This window comes from Hemicordylus capensis, chromosome 6 (assembly GCF_027244095.1).
Source record: "Hemicordylus capensis ecotype Gifberg chromosome 6, rHemCap1.1.pri, whole genome shotgun sequence".
Taxonomy (NCBI): Eukaryota; Metazoa; Chordata; class Lepidosauria; order Squamata; family Cordylidae; genus Hemicordylus; species Hemicordylus capensis.
Window position 1 is genome coordinate 104,292,923 of NC_069662.1, and position 16,760 is coordinate 104,309,682.

General features: G+C 41.0%; 1 protein-coding gene across 3 annotated transcripts in view; it reads right to left on the minus strand.

The window, feature by feature from the left end:
* Window positions 1–4,782: 4,782 nt before the first annotated feature.
* Window positions 4,783–16,760, minus strand: part of GPD1L (glycerol-3-phosphate dehydrogenase 1 like) — a 37,651-nt gene continuing 25,673 nt past the window's right edge. For all 3 annotated transcript variants that reach the window (XM_053260206.1, XM_053260205.1, XM_053260207.1), the window contains exons 5-8: window positions 15,926–16,038; window positions 11,935–12,168; window positions 10,187–10,293; window positions 4,783–8,386 (exon numbers count right to left, since the gene is read on the minus strand). In XM_053260206.1, the coding sequence (XP_053116181.1) occupies window positions 8,290–8,386; window positions 10,187–10,293; window positions 11,935–12,168; window positions 15,926–16,038 (551 nt within the window). In that variant the 3' untranslated portion in view covers window positions 4,783–8,289. The remainder of the gene's footprint in view (window positions 8,387–10,186; window positions 10,294–11,934; window positions 12,169–15,925; window positions 16,039–16,760) is intronic.

Here is a 16,760-nt window from a genome sequence, read left to right on the forward strand (position 1 = left end):
GTCAGACTTGCACGTACATGTAACTGAACACACATGCACCCACACAAATACAGAGCTCAGAACTGAATTAACAATGCCTTTAGTACTCTTGGTAGCAACGCTTTGATAGTGCCTACAGGAAATGAATGTTCAGAGCTCCTTTTAGAAAAACATCATCTTGACTAACTCTAGAGAATGTAATAGAAGGTATAATTAACAAGGAATTAATGGCATTGGCAACTGTAATTTAATCCCACAATAGCTAAGTGCTACTCTACCGTTACTGGTTTTTATGCTTTTATATCGCTATAATACATATCGTACATGATGCTACAATGAATGCCATGGTGTGATCAGTGTAGCAATCAAAATATATTGATTTCCAAAAATAGTAGTTGGCAGCATGTCTTTTTCAGTGTTTCCTCCTACTTTATTCAGGCCAACCAGAGGATATCCTTTCTGAACTTTTATTCAAAAACCCCAACTACAGCATTAAAAAAAAAAAAAAATTTAAAAAAAACCCTAAAAACACTTGAAACCTAGGCTTCATTTTTCTGCTGCATTTTTAAAAAAATAAACCACAAAGTAATGTCCAAGTTACCTGAAAGATGAAAGAACAGCAAGAGAATGTTGAAGAAGTAGTGCCCAGATAGAGGATGACTATTTACATGGCTTGGCATTACTTCAGCATTATCACATATGGCATGATCTTTTGAATCAGGATGCCAGAACTTTCAGATAAGTGCAATTTGGATAATTGGGAGTTTCCTGTACCAGGAACACCATGAAATATTACTATTTGTTTTTTTAAGCATGGACCATAATTTTTGTATTTCACTGCTTAATCCCAGTAAACTATGAGCAAATTAAGGGCTGCGCCACAAGATGAGTTAAAAAAGCGGAAATGGTTTTTTTCTTTGAGCCAAAAAGCCGTAGCAATTCTGCCAAGAGAGCGCGGTGACAGCCAGAATTAAAGCTCGCATAATCCTACCATGCTATCTCGGATGCTCTAGTGCAGGGATTCTCAACGTTGGGTCCCCAGATGTTATTGGACTTCAACTCAAAGGCCAAAGGCAACTGGGACTGGGGATTATGGGAGTTGAAGTCCAATAACATCTGGGGACCCAACGTTGAGAATCCCTGCTCTAGTGTGAAGAATGGTAGTCGTGTGACTTGCTCCTGGCAGTAGGCCATGGCTAATTTCACACAGTTTGCAGTTATGTACTAATCTGAGGCCTTTGCTCCGGACTAGTTCACATGCTTGTTTTTGAGGTGGTAGAGCCTGTGGAGTTCCATAATAGCTCTACTACTTGGCATAAAGCCTTGATATATAATTTGTTTCTCACGTGAATGTCTTATAAGGTTCGTTAATACCTTAGGGACTGTCTTTTTCCATATGAACCTACTCACCAATTAATGTCAAGTCCAGAGTTTTCAACCCTGGGTCCCCAGATGTTGTTGGGCTAGAACTCCCATAATTCCAGACGCAATGGCCTTTGCCACAATGGGGACCCCTTCTGGCAAACTAGACACTGTTCCTTAATTACATGGTCTTTCTACATGCATTACAAACACTACTTCAAAGTCAAATGAACCCCCTCCCCGACATTTCAGGAATGATGCTCTGGCACACTGGCACTGAGGAGGAGGACGAGGAAGCACATGCTCATGGCATGCACACATCCTTATTACGTGAGGAGGGCTGGCTGCCCAAAAGATCTTCTGAACTGGACCCAAGTATTTCCAGCAATTGCCCCTAAACTTTGGAATCTTCTCCTTGAAGAGATGAATGAAGCTTCCTCTTTATGTTCTTTAGGAAGTGGCTGGAAAACCTCCATGCATCAACAAATTATTGCCCAGCTTGTTTTGATTCGGTTACTCTGCTTCTTTTTACTCTATGGTGGTTTTAACAGAATTGTATTGGGGCATGGGTGGGTTTTACACCACTTTGGAAAAGCAGTACATCCATGCTTCAATAAACAAACCCCGTAAGAATTGGATTTGCTGTTACTTCTCCTTGTCACAGAGCTAAGAACTCTAGCTGGATTATGTTGTCCTGTGAATATCCTTCCAGTCTCGGGTGGGGGCTGTAAATCAGTGGTAGAACATATGCTTTATGCCAGGTTCAGTCCCCAGGTAAGGCTGGGAAAGACCCTTGCCTGAAACCACGGAGAGCCAGTCAGTCGAGCTAGAGCAACTTAGCCCCCCCCAACTGTTTTTGGACTACAACTCCCATCATTCCCAGCCACAGTGGCCAATAGCCAGGGATTATGTGAGTTATAGGCCAACATCTCCAGGAGGGCCGAAGCTGAGCAGCCCTGAGCGAGAGAGACCAATGGTCTGATACAGCGGAAGGAAGCTTCCTACACTGCACTGCAGTTGGTTACTAAATTGGTACCTTCCTTTTTCATCAGATTGGAGTGCAATCCAACTCTAAAGCTGTATTTGAGCAGTTTTGGCTGGTCCAATTATGTCAGAGATGTGGAAATGAATAGGGCAACCCTGTATGCTCAGCTGTTCTGCCACTACTGTAGCACAACTTTGCAGTTATGCCATAGTGTAGGGGTAGGCAACCTTAGCTTTCCAGCTGTTGCTGAAATACAACTCCCATCATCCCCAGCTGCAATTAATTGTGGCTGAGGACGATGGGAACTGCAATTCAGCTACAGCTGGAGAACCAAGGTTGTCTAACCCTGCACCATTATGTGGATGGAGATACTGTCAATCAAGCATATCTCACCCTCATGACCCATCAGCTGGTTGAAGTTTCTGTTTGTAAGAAAATATACTTTGTTTTTGAGAGAGCTACAGAAGCAGCAACCTTTTTGGCCTTAAAAGCACAAGGAGTATGTGTGTGTATAATTACAACATACAGAATGAGAACTTTGAAATTCATCAAGAGATTATTGAGAAGAAATGCTCTCTCCATCCCAGCATGTGGGAGTAATGTTTTGCACAACAGTGACCTCTAGTGTGACACTTTGTTACAGTTAATTATTTATTATTATTATTTTTACATTTTAGATCCCGCTCTTCCTCCAAGGAGTCCAGAGCGGTGTACTACATACTTAGGTTTCTCCTCACAACAACCCTGTGAAGTAGGTTAGGCTGAGAGAGAAGTGACTGGCCCAGAGTCACCCAGCAAGTATCATGGCTGAATGAGGATTTGAACTTGGGTCTCCCCGGTCCTAGTACAGCACTCTAACTACTACACCACGCAGTTAACTGCTGAAGAAGAGGACTCTAGTTTACATACAAGGTACCACAATACTTACTTTCTATTTTATTTTGTCACAACAGGATCGCACAGTAGGAAAATGTGGAGCTGTAAATAATTCAGTGTGGACATTTAACTTGAGTACCCAGAATGTTGGGGGCAATATGCTAAATCATTGTAAACCGCTTAGAGAGCTCCGGCTATAGAGCGGTATATAAATGTAAGTGCTATTGCTATTGCTATTGAGTTCTATAATTCTCTATGCATCTCTGATATCCTGTGCCACCCACCCCTTATCTCAGTTGATACAAAGTTTCCCCCAGGGGACGTGGGGGGATAACTGTCACCAAAACAAAGTGTGCTGTCGAGCCGGTGTTGACTCCTGGAGACCAGAGCCCTGTGGTTGTCTTTTGGTAGAATACAGGAGGGGTTTATCATTGCCTCCTCCCGCACAGAATGAGATGATGCCTTTCAGCATCTTCCTATATCCCTGCTGGCTGATACAGGGAAACATACCAATGGGGATTCAAACCAGCAACCTCTGGCTTGCTAATCAAGTCATTTCCCTGCTGCACCATAAGCTGGCTTCACCAAAATACAAGGCTCATGAACACACAGGTTTGGTTCCGCTCTTTCAGTGCTATCACAGGAAGAGGTCACTCCTGGCACACTGAATGCTTCTCTAGTTTTAGCTCATTATCAGAATGTTTATATAGAAGTACAGTACTCTAGAGGAATAGAGCTGGAGGTACAGCTTATGAGGGCCGGTGGCAGAGGCTAAAATTAGTGCATGCCAAAGTATGTGGCTTGTGGATTTCATCAAGGCCCCTACTCCCCCCTCCCAATAATTAGACATGTAGCAGTCCATGTGCTCACACACCACATGATGAAGACTTCACACAGCCAGTGTTCTATTTTCTCTGTTAAAAATCAGAATCCATCTTTGCTGCGTTAAATAAGTTAGAGCTATACAACAGGTCGTTGATTATCAGTGATTACATTCTTCTCTACCACCGCAAATGCCAAAACTACAATAATTGAAACCTTGTGACTATGGGAATGATGGAGTTGGGTTCCTCAGTACTTAAAAATGAAAAGAAGCAGAAGAGCACAGTGCCTTGGCCACTCAAGCTCCTCCAGTAATGACTCCCAAACCCCACCAAATTCTGCCCCCCAAACCCTCCAAATTCCAGGGGAAAAGTCATCCCAGCATGGCTCCACACTGCCTCCAAGTCATAAAGGCCACCGGAAATGCACACACACAGGAACCATGAATGGCTGGAATTCACCCCCGCAATAATGGAAACCAGGTATATATAGCCCATAGTTGAAACCACAGAGAACCTGCAATAATCGAGGGTCTCCTGTATTCTGATGCATGAGAGTGAGCACAATATCTTCCATTGCTAGAGTAAGATAACTCGAGTGCTAAGATAAAGAACTGAGCCTTCTCCCAAACCTTTTGTTCTCCTATGGTGACTTTTATGAAAAACAACATAGAAAACAGCAATGTAAAGACACATTTGCAGCACAGAAGAATTTAGCTTGGCAAATATAAGGGATGGAATAACTAATGACTACAGGAATGAATGCACAGTAATAACATTTTATTGAAAAAATAAAATAATTGGTGGGCAGGGTTTGGAAAAATCATTCAGTAATGCTTATAAAGTCAAATGCCTTTATAGAAAAACAGGTCTTCAATTTATTATGGAATAAAACAGTGTTAAGTATTTCAACAGTTTGGGTAACTTATGACATTCAGGTTACATAGCCCTTTATACATAATACAAAACATAATTGTTACATACATTGTATGTTAAAAATAAGGACAAAGCCATAATTAAACTAGATTAAATATTAACAGATGACATGCTTCACATAAAGATCTATTAAGCTTTATACAGGTTGAGCATCCCTTATCCGGACATCTAAAATCCGGAATGCTTCAAAATCTGGACACCACGCCGTAACAAAAACAAAAAACAAAACCACCTGCAGCTTTAACCTCTCACTGAGTGGAGCCCCACCGGAGGTGCGCTTATGCTTTTTCTTTTTCTCTGGACCCACCTGGTCCTTTAAATGCTTTGTCTTTGCCGCTGCTTTTTTGGGTGGCAGAGTGGCCGTGATGAGGGCCGCCATGGGAGCCAAAGCTACCGCTGCTTCGGATACCTTAGGGAGAGTCGCCGCCGTGGTCCCAGCGAGCGAGGGAACTGTCACGAGCTCCGAGAGAGCCCCTTCCGACAGGGAGCCTCTCAGGGAGTCTCCCAACTGAGAAATCCCCATGGATTTTAAAGGCACAAATCACCAAAAGGCAAGGGAAACTGAAAAAACTAACTGAAAGCCAACCAAACCTAAACAACTGAGGAAAGGGAAAGGAAAAAGAGAGGAAAATGGCGACTCCCTTCCCCCCCTCGCACAGAGTAGAAAGGAAGGAGAAGAATAAGGATCGCCAGAGAAGGATAAACAAATGTAAAAGGGTAAAAGCCTTAAGGCTCACAAGTCAGAAATCACTAAAGAAAGCTAGCAGCTCAAAAAATACCCCATCCTCCACTAGGAAGGGGGAAGTTTGGCGCCTGCTCTGTCCCATGCCCAAGATATCTCATTATGCAAATATTCCAAAATCTGGAAAAATCCAAAATCTGGAACACTTCTGGTCCCAAGCAGGATAAGGGATACCCAACCAGTACCACTATTTATATCCAAAATGCCCTATAAACAACTACATCATCCACTCTCTCAAATGCAACTTCACATGATTTTAAACAATTCCCACACTACCACAAAATTCAAGCCATTCTTAAGTTCTGACTATCTTTCTTCATAAATAGAATCATGGAATTAAGGAAAAATGTATCCAATAAAATTAAATGCTGCATGTTTTAATTTCTCAATAGTGTAGAGCACTGTAACCTATTAGGAGTTCTTGAAATTCCATTATAATAAAGCCACTTTCCATCTACACTAAGGTGCTGATCTACATGATACACTTTTCCTACACAGAAAGCACTTGCTTTCTGTGTAGCGGGATGGAAAGAGCATGAAATCCATATACAAATAGCAAGTGCATGCAGGTGAGATTACTACGAATGGAGCTTTCCATGATCCACAACTATAAGCAGTTTCCATCTCATTTTCTACATGTGAGCACTGTCTGTGTAGGAAAAAGTGTAACATGTGAAACTTCAAGTGGTATAATGCACTTGGGACAGTTATGCCTAGACATTCATTTTGTCTGAAAGTGAGAAGTCTCAAAGACTGCACAACAAGCCTATTCAGAACACATTTGTTGACTTTAAACAGGACTACTTTATAATAAAAAGGACTGGGATTTCCATGAGTCATAACAGATGCATTCTGAATTCTCAGCAAGGAAGAGTAGTCACCAAACCCAATCTTTCCAGGGCTAGGAGCGTGCATAAAGGTTACAGCACAGGATTAATTTTTAGTACTTTACATATTACTATTATTCCCCAGAGCTCTTATCTTAGTATGTTTTTATAACTAGCTTTTCCAGAGGTGTAGGTTCTGTATTTCTTTCAACATCAGAATGATAAATGGTAACCATAAAAGGGCAATTCAGTGATATAACAGATTCTCTAATTCAGCATATTACAACTAGGTAATTTTAGTCTTTTAAATTCCTTTTAAGACACCAGGAAGTCAAGGCAGTCAAGACTATAAATAGCTTCCAGAAAGTTATCTCATTTGAAGGCAATGGGGTACAGTTAAAAACGGATTTCAAAAGGTGAGTCAAGCAGACAGCAGTTATAAGAGGCACTGAAATAAATACTTTTATAAAACTTAACACAGGTTGTGGTACAATCATGTGCTAACTAGAATTTCCCAATATGTCCCTTGGTGTGTGGTAATCTGAGCAGCAACTTGTAGTTGGTGGATTAGCTCAACTAATAAGTCTTAAGAATGCTATACCAAGAATACAGCACAAGGAACAGAAACACATGCAGAGCTGACAGATAAAACCACAAGGTCACTAATGTAGGAATCTTCCTGTGGAAATTCCCTGTGGAGTGGACAAACAACAAGAAGGGTTTTTGTTTTGCTTAATAATGACCATTTCTGATCAGCATGCCAACAGACTAGTGGCAAGATCACATCTTATCACCTCCTGAAAATTCCTTTGAAAGGTGAGCCAAGCCAGGTGGCAATGAGTTGAAGACTCATTACTTACATATACTGTGTCAGAACATTCACACACAATGATTGTTCACACAGACATGAGTTCCCCATGTCATCAGGCCTGAATTCAGCCAGGACAAGGACAGCTGCAGATATATATGCTCATGTCCAAAGCCACAAGGTTTTAAAATGTGCGATGTCAAGCATCAAAGCTTAGTCCGTAAATGCTTTTTCTTGCTACACAGATTTAGAAATAGGAAGAAGAAAGAAAAGCAAATCTAATAGAAGATAAAATGGGTGAAGAAAAAATATCCCTTTAAAAGAGATTATGTCCACTTTAATTGTATTTTAATGTTTAGGTTTCTAAAAATCTTTTCCAAGAATCAAGTTAAAAAGATCAAGTGCCTCACCAAATAAATGCTATTAAATAGATTTTCATTAAAATGTTCATGAAATAAACTAATGTCATTGAAAGGCATGCAAACCTGATTAGAAGCTGGATGTGCACTACAGAATCCTAGTATGTTTTAGCAAACAGTCCCAAAATGAAATGCACTTCAGGCCACTTTCAATTCTCATAAGAGGTTTGTTTTCCCTCAATCACTGGTGGGCACTCGATGAAGTCTTTCATGACAAGGAATCATTGTTATGGAGGTTACAAAAACATCAAGCATCTTCCACAGTACAAAGATATATATATATATATCTACATGAATAATTAGGAGTGTGCAAGTCGTGCATTGCATGTCTGAAAGCCACTTGAATTTTAGCCAGTAAAAATTAGAGTGGGCCATCTGGGAGCAGAATGATTACATCAAACAAGAACAATCTACAAAAGTTCATAGACATTCATGTTGCTATGAGAGCTTAATGGAGTAGCGACGTTTCATTAAGTCAATTTGTGCCCACACAACTATGAAAAGGCAGGACCTGGGACAACAGCAAAGTAGAATTTATATATGCTCTGGATGACTCTGAAGACATGAAATCATCTCTTGGACAGGTTTCCCTTCATAGCAGATTTGATAAACAGCAGCAAATAATGGAAACCTAAAATAACAGGGAAACAAGACAAGAAGACAACATCTTTCTAGATGGAAAGAAACAAGGAAACCAAAGAACATCTAGCATCCATTATGTGTTGACCACAGAGCATAATTTGACTTGTGATTTAAAGAAGCTAGTCTTTTCAGATTAAGTGGATATGGCTTTGTTACCTAGTTTTCAGCCAATTTGTTTAAAACTTCAGAGTTTGGCAATCTCCTCTTTTAATTACAATTCATCAGCTAAAGTTCAGTAGGTCATTTTACGTTTAATTCAGTACAATAAGCAATTTCCTGATTGGCAAATCTCCCAAAGACCACAATCAGTGCTGAAGCAGACTTGAGGAATGTAGGAAAAGTACACCTGATGCTTTAGACAGCTTTCCATCTAACCCAATATCCAATCTCCAAGAATGATCTATGTGATTCAAGGAATTTTTGAAATTGCACCCACTGCCTATATAAGTATGGTAGTCTTGTTCTGTAGTTATTCAAACTGTGTAAAGTGTACTCCAGTACAGAGGGTACAGGAGCACACTGACTACCCCTACCTCCAACATGCTGAGGTACCCCATATGCATACCCCATATGCATATTTATTTGCTTGTACCCAGGCAAAGCTTTTCCTCATGACCTGGAATGCTGGCCAGACAAAAGACTGTACTCTGGAATTGTGCATGGGATATATATGGATAAGCAATATTTTATTTTATTTTAATTATTTTATTTATTTATTTAGAGATTTAGTATTCCACCCAATCCACATGACTCAGGGCTACACTGAGTCACTACAAACAAGAACAGCATCTGAGATTTAAAAAACACACAAATAAAATAAAAAGGCAAACAGCTAGCAGAAAAGAAATGTCTTCAATAAGGTTTTAAAGGCTAAAAGGGGAGAATACTAATATGCTGGTGTAGGAGGCAGGGCATGTTAGCCTTGTAACTTCTGAATGTGTCTCAGGAGGAGGAGGAGGAGGAGGAGGATGACGACAACAATAACGGGCCTTGGGGAGAATGGAGGGGGAGGTCCTAATTTTAGGATCTTAGGGTAAATGTCTCCAGGAATTTTTAGTAATTACACAAAAGATATTCTGCTGTTAGCAGTTGAATAAAAGTATCAATTCTAGCAGTAAATGAAATTAGGATTCATGTTTTAGAATAGGAAAGACAAAATAATGCAAGTTATATTTAAACTTTACCATGTGGGAGTCATTTAAGTATAGAGAATGGTACTTAGTTTATTCCCTCCATCCCATAAGAGCCTAACATCCATACATGGACCAAGTCTGAGACAAATTTTTCATTCTGTAGACACATTTCTTTTCTTTGCATATAAGCAATGCATTAGAAGTAGTGAGGGATACCCAGGGTAGTACGTAGCAGTTTATTTACAAAGTTCATTAATAAACTCTGCTCGCGAGAAGGCATGTTTAAAAGTTAAACATTCTTCATCTGGACATTTTTAGTGAACGATTGAATTGTACTTCTCAGAACACACACTTCCAAACTCATGTGGCTTATTTCTGCATAAGCTTAGGAGAAACTAGACTCTCTCCATGCCATGCAATTTAACTAACCCCAACATATTCCATTTACTACAAAAAGGCATGCTTTTGGTTTCAAAGAGCTTCTCGCTATTGGCCAATAATTTGGCAATTTCAAAACTGTTGACGCCAACACATTTTAGGTCTGAGATATAATTAATTCTTTAGCTTGTTCAAGAGTAACAAAACAGAACAGAAAGTTACCAAGTGTTAGTGCTAGGAAGGTCTGAATGCAAAATGATAGCATAGGTTACACTTACTTCTCCACCAATCCTTTCTGTTGGAGGATGCGATACACTTCTGCAGAAGTCTGTGGCCCTTGAAGTTTTTGCCCATTCAGCATCTCTTGCTCTAACTCTTCAATAGACTGGATAATTTTTTTTAAAAGGTTAACCACTGTAATATTCGTTTACATAGATAATCATTTGAAAAGAAGCAAGCCTTAAAAACATACACAACCCTCTTAGAACAGGGTTAGGCAATGTGTGACTCTCCAGATGCTATTACAACTCCCATCTTCCCCAGCTGTAATAAATTGTGGCCAGGGATGATGGGAGTTGTGGCAGAGGGGTGATGGCTGTTGCCTACCCCTGCATTAGAAGAAGTTCAGGAAGAAATCCAACTTTATTCAGCAAAGAATGGGTGCTGGTACAAGTTAGCTCTTTTAAGGATTAAGCACAACACCAATTCTAAGTCCAAACCAAAAGGGACAGAGGATCCTGCAACCAAACCCTTTTTTGCAGTGAACCCACTATCTGCAACATACTTGAGCACCATTGGGACTGAGGAGGGCTCAGCCTATCTAATATCTTTAACTAAGCTAGTTGCCCTGTAACAGCTTCTAATGAGTTGTGACTAAGGGCATTGGCCACTTCATGGGACTTCTCTTTTGCATATTTAAATTCTTGCAGTTTTTATAGGAATAGATTGGTAGGGGCAACCTACCCACCCAGATGGGATGTTTTAATGGATGTGCCAAAAACCAAAGAGGACAGAAGTTGTTTGACAGGCATACAACCACAGGGGAACGGACAAGGAAGTGGGAGGAAACATGGGCAGGATGGGCTGCATCGGGTGGAGGTCTCTCTTGGTCAGTGCAGCAGGAGTTGGGTGGAAGAGATGCGGGGGACAGAATGTATTGCCTTATAAACAGAATTTTGAATTGCTTTTAACACACAAATGTTTTTAAAGTATTGTTACTTTAAACATGCTGACCATCTATATATTCCCATGAGTGGCAGCTCTCACGAGAATTCGCAAGCAGCTACCGCTAAGCCACGGGGACGGGGGAGAAAATGGTGATGGCGGCAGTGGCCGGCAGAGAGGGCAGTGCAGCCTCCCTTTCCGGCCTACCTGCCAGCCAAAAGGCAGGAGCGCCAGTTGGGGGAAGAGGACAATGGGGGTGGGGCACAGGGCGAGAACTAGAGGCACAGATGCTCTGCGCCCAGCTAGTTTATATTGTTTTTGTACTGTAACCCACCTTGAGCCTTAAGAACACAGCAGGATTACAAAAAAATAAATAAATCTAAATTATACTTACTCCTAAATTCAACTAGCTTTGTATCTATCTGGCACAGAGTAATATATTGTCTCTGAAGCCCATCACACCATCCCATTCCCCAAAGTGATCATAACAAAAGGTCCATGTACTTTTGTCTTCAATAGCAGATGCCCCAAGGCAGTTCACAAGTAGGGCATGACGGAGAGTGTTATTCCTTATTTGTTTCCAGCATCTCATAACCAGGAGTATGCATGGAGATTTTCTGGCTAACTGCCATAGACAAATCTATCTAGATCTATCCCCTCCAGAGCAGGAGTTCTCAACCTTGGGAGTCCCCAGTTGTTGATGGATTGTGGAAATGTTTCAGCCTCACATCTCTGACAACCAATTGTTTTAATCTAGGTTTCCACCTGTCACAAGATCATTCCAGACCTGCCTGACAAGGAAGATTCTAGAGTCAGTCATGGGACACAGGACAGGGCCCAAGCAAAATAACAAGTACTGTACCTTTCCAGTTTTAACAAATGCTTCTGCCACTCTGCGGTTGCGACCACCATAACATGTTGTGATAAGATCTGCAACCCCACAGCTCTCCAGGAAAGTGGCAGTAGACACCTGCCCCTTGCAGAAGATCTTTGCAAATGCAATCATTTCCATTAGTCCTAGTCGAATGACAGCAGCTTTGGTATTATCGCCACAGCGCAGACCATCACAAAAGCCAGCTCCCACTGCCACTATGTTCTAATGGATGAAGGAAAATGAGTGGGGTGGGGGGAGGAAGAAACACACAGCAACATTTAGCATCTTCAATTAAGCAAAAGAAAAAGAAAGGGGACAGGAGCAAAAGCTAACATGGTCCAGCAAATAAAGGGTTGGTCCTAGACTAAGAGGATGCTGTTCCAAATTGCACATTAGCTGGCCACCTTAGTTATAGACTATGGAATGAGAACTGTATTATATAGCTTTGGATCAATAGAGTACAGTGTACCCTCCTGACCACTAGGGGATACATGCACAATGCAAGGGCTACTGTGACAGACAGAAACTCAATTCAGATATCATGCCACACCACAGTTAAAAGGTATCCCAGTGGGTATTCCACTAGTAATAAAGCGTTTAAGCATTTTTCAGTGCACTCAAATGCTTTGAAAGCCTTATTAAGCCTTGTCGCTGTCCTTATTAAGCAAAGTGCCAGGGACTTCCTCATCCAATGACTTAATAGAAGAGTGTCATTCTGAACTGGTACATCATTTATAGGTGATGTACCAGAGGCTACAATACTCCCCACATTTTGACACAATGGCTGAAATAAGTCACCTCTATTTGGTAGAATTTAGCATAGCACGATCAACTCTGCTATATGCAAAATAGAGTTTCATTCTTTTTATCTTCCTTTGAGGATACCTAAAAATACACCAGTAGAATCTGTGCATGTTTTGAATTCCCAAGCTCAATCCCTGACATCTCTACTAAAAAGAGAATCTCATTTAATAGGACAGGGACAATCCTCTGCCAAGAGCTACTGCAAGTCAGAATGGAGCATACTGAGCTAGACAGACGAATGGTTGACTCTGTATAGAGCAGCTCCATATGTTCAGATGGTGGATGTTGTAGGTTACCTACAGCTGTGTGAGATTGGTTTTACCTTTCAGCATACAGCACAGGAAGACAGGCAATGGATCACAAGGCTGAGTTCAGATTCAATGAACTGCAGAGAACTTTGCCAGAACGGATATAATTTAGAATAGATTGCCTAGGTGCATCTTGCCAAGCTTAATGGAGGGCTGAAATGAATAATGGATTGTCTCTAGCATTTGCTCATCTCCAAGACACGGAACAGCCTAAATGAAGCTTCTGAACACTAGAGAAAGTACTACATGTAGCTGCTAGAATGATATGGAATATTATTGATTTTTTTTAAAAAAATGATTAAGTCAACAACAATTCTGGGATGCACAGCACCATTAAGAGAGAGAGTGAATGAGTGAGTGAATAAGAAGTATTTTCAGGAGGTTCAAGGAGTGAGTATTATCTTGTTTTCCTGACCAAACAAACTTCCTGGCTTTCCAAAGGCAACTCTGAAACTCTTGCAAGGAGTTATATATAGATAGATAGAGATAGAGAGAGTGCAAAATGAAAACAGTAGAATGTGTGTAGAAAAGCAGACAATTTGTATACAATTCACATTAAAAAAGCATTTTAACGTAATATCCATTTAGATCAGGGGTAGGCAACTTTGGCTCTGTAGCTGTTGTTAAACTACAACTCCTACCATCCCCAGCCATAATAAACGGTGTTGTGAAAGTGGTAGTTCAAAAACAGCTGGAGGGCCAAGATTACCTTACTCCTTAATCCATTAGCTATGGATTAGGACCATAGCTAATGCTTCCTGTATTATATTTTCTCTGGGCATAATCTGATTCCAGTATTGTACACACACAGTCTAGTTCTAGCATTCAAAGATACCTGTTGCCTCGCTTTTCCCCCTCCCAGACATGTTTGTCATAATTAAGCTTTATTCATTAACATTGTCTTCTAGATTTTGTTTCCAGGTTTCTATAAGGTGGTAGTTGCACTGTTCTCCAAGCTTTTGCCACAAGATCAGAGCTGCTGTTAGCCAATTGCTCTGAAGGTCCCTGTGATGTTTTCCCCCTCAAATATCCTTGCAAACAGCCCAAAAGGACAGTGGGAGAAAATAAAACATTGTCTATGAAAAGCGCAAGCTGCAGGATATAATCACATCCTATACTAGCAAATCACTATGCCTGCATGAAGACATCAACTGTCTCTTGACAGGACAGAAATGGCACTAGGAAATAGAGGGAGTCCATATGCCACTCCACCCCACACCTGACACACAACCTCCCAAAACTGGCCCTTGGTTTTACATGCATATTTTCCTCAGCCACTGTGGAATATCCCTGAGAGCAGAGAGCAGAGAACCTATAAGTCAGCCCAGGGCTTGCAAGAGGCAGCAGAATAATGTTGATTGGTGTGTTCAGTAGAGCCCTTAAAACCTATCTGTTTGGCCTAGCTTTCCAGGGTTTTTAATTTGTTGTAAATTGTTTTTAACTGCTGTAAATGTTCAGCCTGGTTCTCCAGGGTTTTCAACTGTTTACATGTTTTAATTGTTAATTAGTTTTATGCTGTTTTTATAGTTTTGTTTTTAATTGTTAATTGATTTTAATTGTTTTATTTTGATGTAAACTGCCCTGGGCCACTTTTGGAAGGGCAGTATATAAATCGAATGAATGAATGGTGGGAGCAACTTTGATACTGAAAGGATTGTGAATTGAGGGGAATTTGGGTCTTTGGATCCCAGTCATAACCCCCAACCACACCCCATGGATTATTCTGATGTAAAATGGGAAACATTTGTGAGGAGATGGGAACTGGGATCCAAACAATACAATTCTCTCCTCGCTTACAATCCATTTAGTGGCAAAGTGGCAATTCTCCCTTCATGGCTGAAAGCATCACTTTAAAAACAAAACAAAACAAAACAAAATTGGCAAGTGGGAAGACCCAGATTACTTGCATCTGGTAGCAGTTTGAGTAGGAAGAAGAAAGAGCAAAGCCATTGGTTTTTAAAAGAAGATAAATATGGTGTACTAGTGCTGGCAGCATTATCGTGGGCCATATTGCCTATTATTCAAATTGTGTGCTTGCCCGCCCCAGAATCCCTGTTTAATTATCAGGACTGATGCTTGTCTTTCAGATTCTGGGATGAAGAAACCATAACAGGAGAGCAAGGAGTGTTGAAACACAGGAAGCTGCCTTATACAGAGTCAGATCGTTGGTCCATCTAGCTCATAACTGTCTACACTGACAAGCAATGGCTCTCCATTTAGCAGGGATCTTCCCCAGTCAGTGCTACCTGGAGATGCCAGGGATGTAACCTGGGACCATGTGCTTGCAAAGCCACTACCACTGAGCTATGATGCCATCCCCTAACCTTTGCCTGTATTATATATTTCCCTTGCCTATATTTGGAAGTGTCTTACTGAACTTCTTGGGCAACATTCAGACCAGTTAGTCAGTCATGACTAAGGACCACAGAAACTCATGAAACAAGCTAGTCATGACTAACTTAAGTCCCATTAGCTTCAATTGGACACTTAGTTTGGATGTTGCAACTCTTTAGCAGCAATGTTTGTGACACTAGGCCTAGGCAAGTTACTGCTTAGCCTTAATTCCTCTCCTTTGATATAAATGTTACACTGCTCCAGTGGCTTCTAAATACAACAATCAGGTGGGAGGAAGCAATTTTACGCATTGCCTGAAACTTGGTACATCCAAAACGCACCCCCCCAAACACCCCCCCACCCCCCAATATATTACTCATGGACACAGAGGAAGTAAGCATGAGAGCCAGCCCTGGACCCAAATTCCCAGAGCACCCTTCTCTCTACTTTTAAGGAGGGGGGGGAGGGAAAGGTAAGGGCTTCTCATGTTAATATTGTTCCTTTTCACTTCCTCAGCTTCAAATTCATTGTACCTTTAGTGCACCACAAAGCTCAACAGTATCTGCATCGTCCACCACAGTTATTCGGAAGTTTGGAGTCTGAAGAAGTTCTTTGAAAAGGAAGCCATTCTCCAGAATTTTACAGCCTATTGGAAGGAGAAAGGACAAGCTATTATTGAATTTTAGTTATGTTTGTACAGGCAATCAGGATATTAGAGTCCCTCACTTAGTTGATGCTTCCTCGCCCAGGCGGTTGCTGACATCTCCTGTGGCTCCTGGTGGCAGATGCAAGAGTTACTGTGGTGGGGAGCAAAGATTCCCCTCAATCCTCAGATATTCCAGCTAGCATGTTGCTACTGCCTCAGGGCCATGGCGGGTCTCAGAGGAAATAGCCCAGGCCTGAAAATGACTGCGAGAGCAGCCAGATGTTAGAGTTTCTCACAGGGAAATGTAGTAGTTGGTCTGCTTTCTATATTAATGTTTTTCAGATACACTACAGTAAATGTGGGACAGGGTGGCTATCTTAATGCCTGGCTGGTACCAAGCTAACCAAAGCAAAAAATAAATATATTTATATTTATTATTATTAATAGATATATAGCCTTTTTACAAAAGTCCTTGTTATTTATCACAAAATAATTAAGAAATGTATATTTCATGCCTCGAAACATCCTGGAACATTAATGGCCAAATACGTCAAGCAAGGGTCCTGTCACTGGTGAAGCAAGTGCACATGAGATGGGCAGGGAATGGTCAAAGCATAGTGCAACCTCCCCTTCATGACTATGCTGGGGAATTGTTCCTGTGGTAAGGAAATCCCCTACTAACTAGGCACAGACACAACTTTTAAAGTTGCCACTCTCTCATT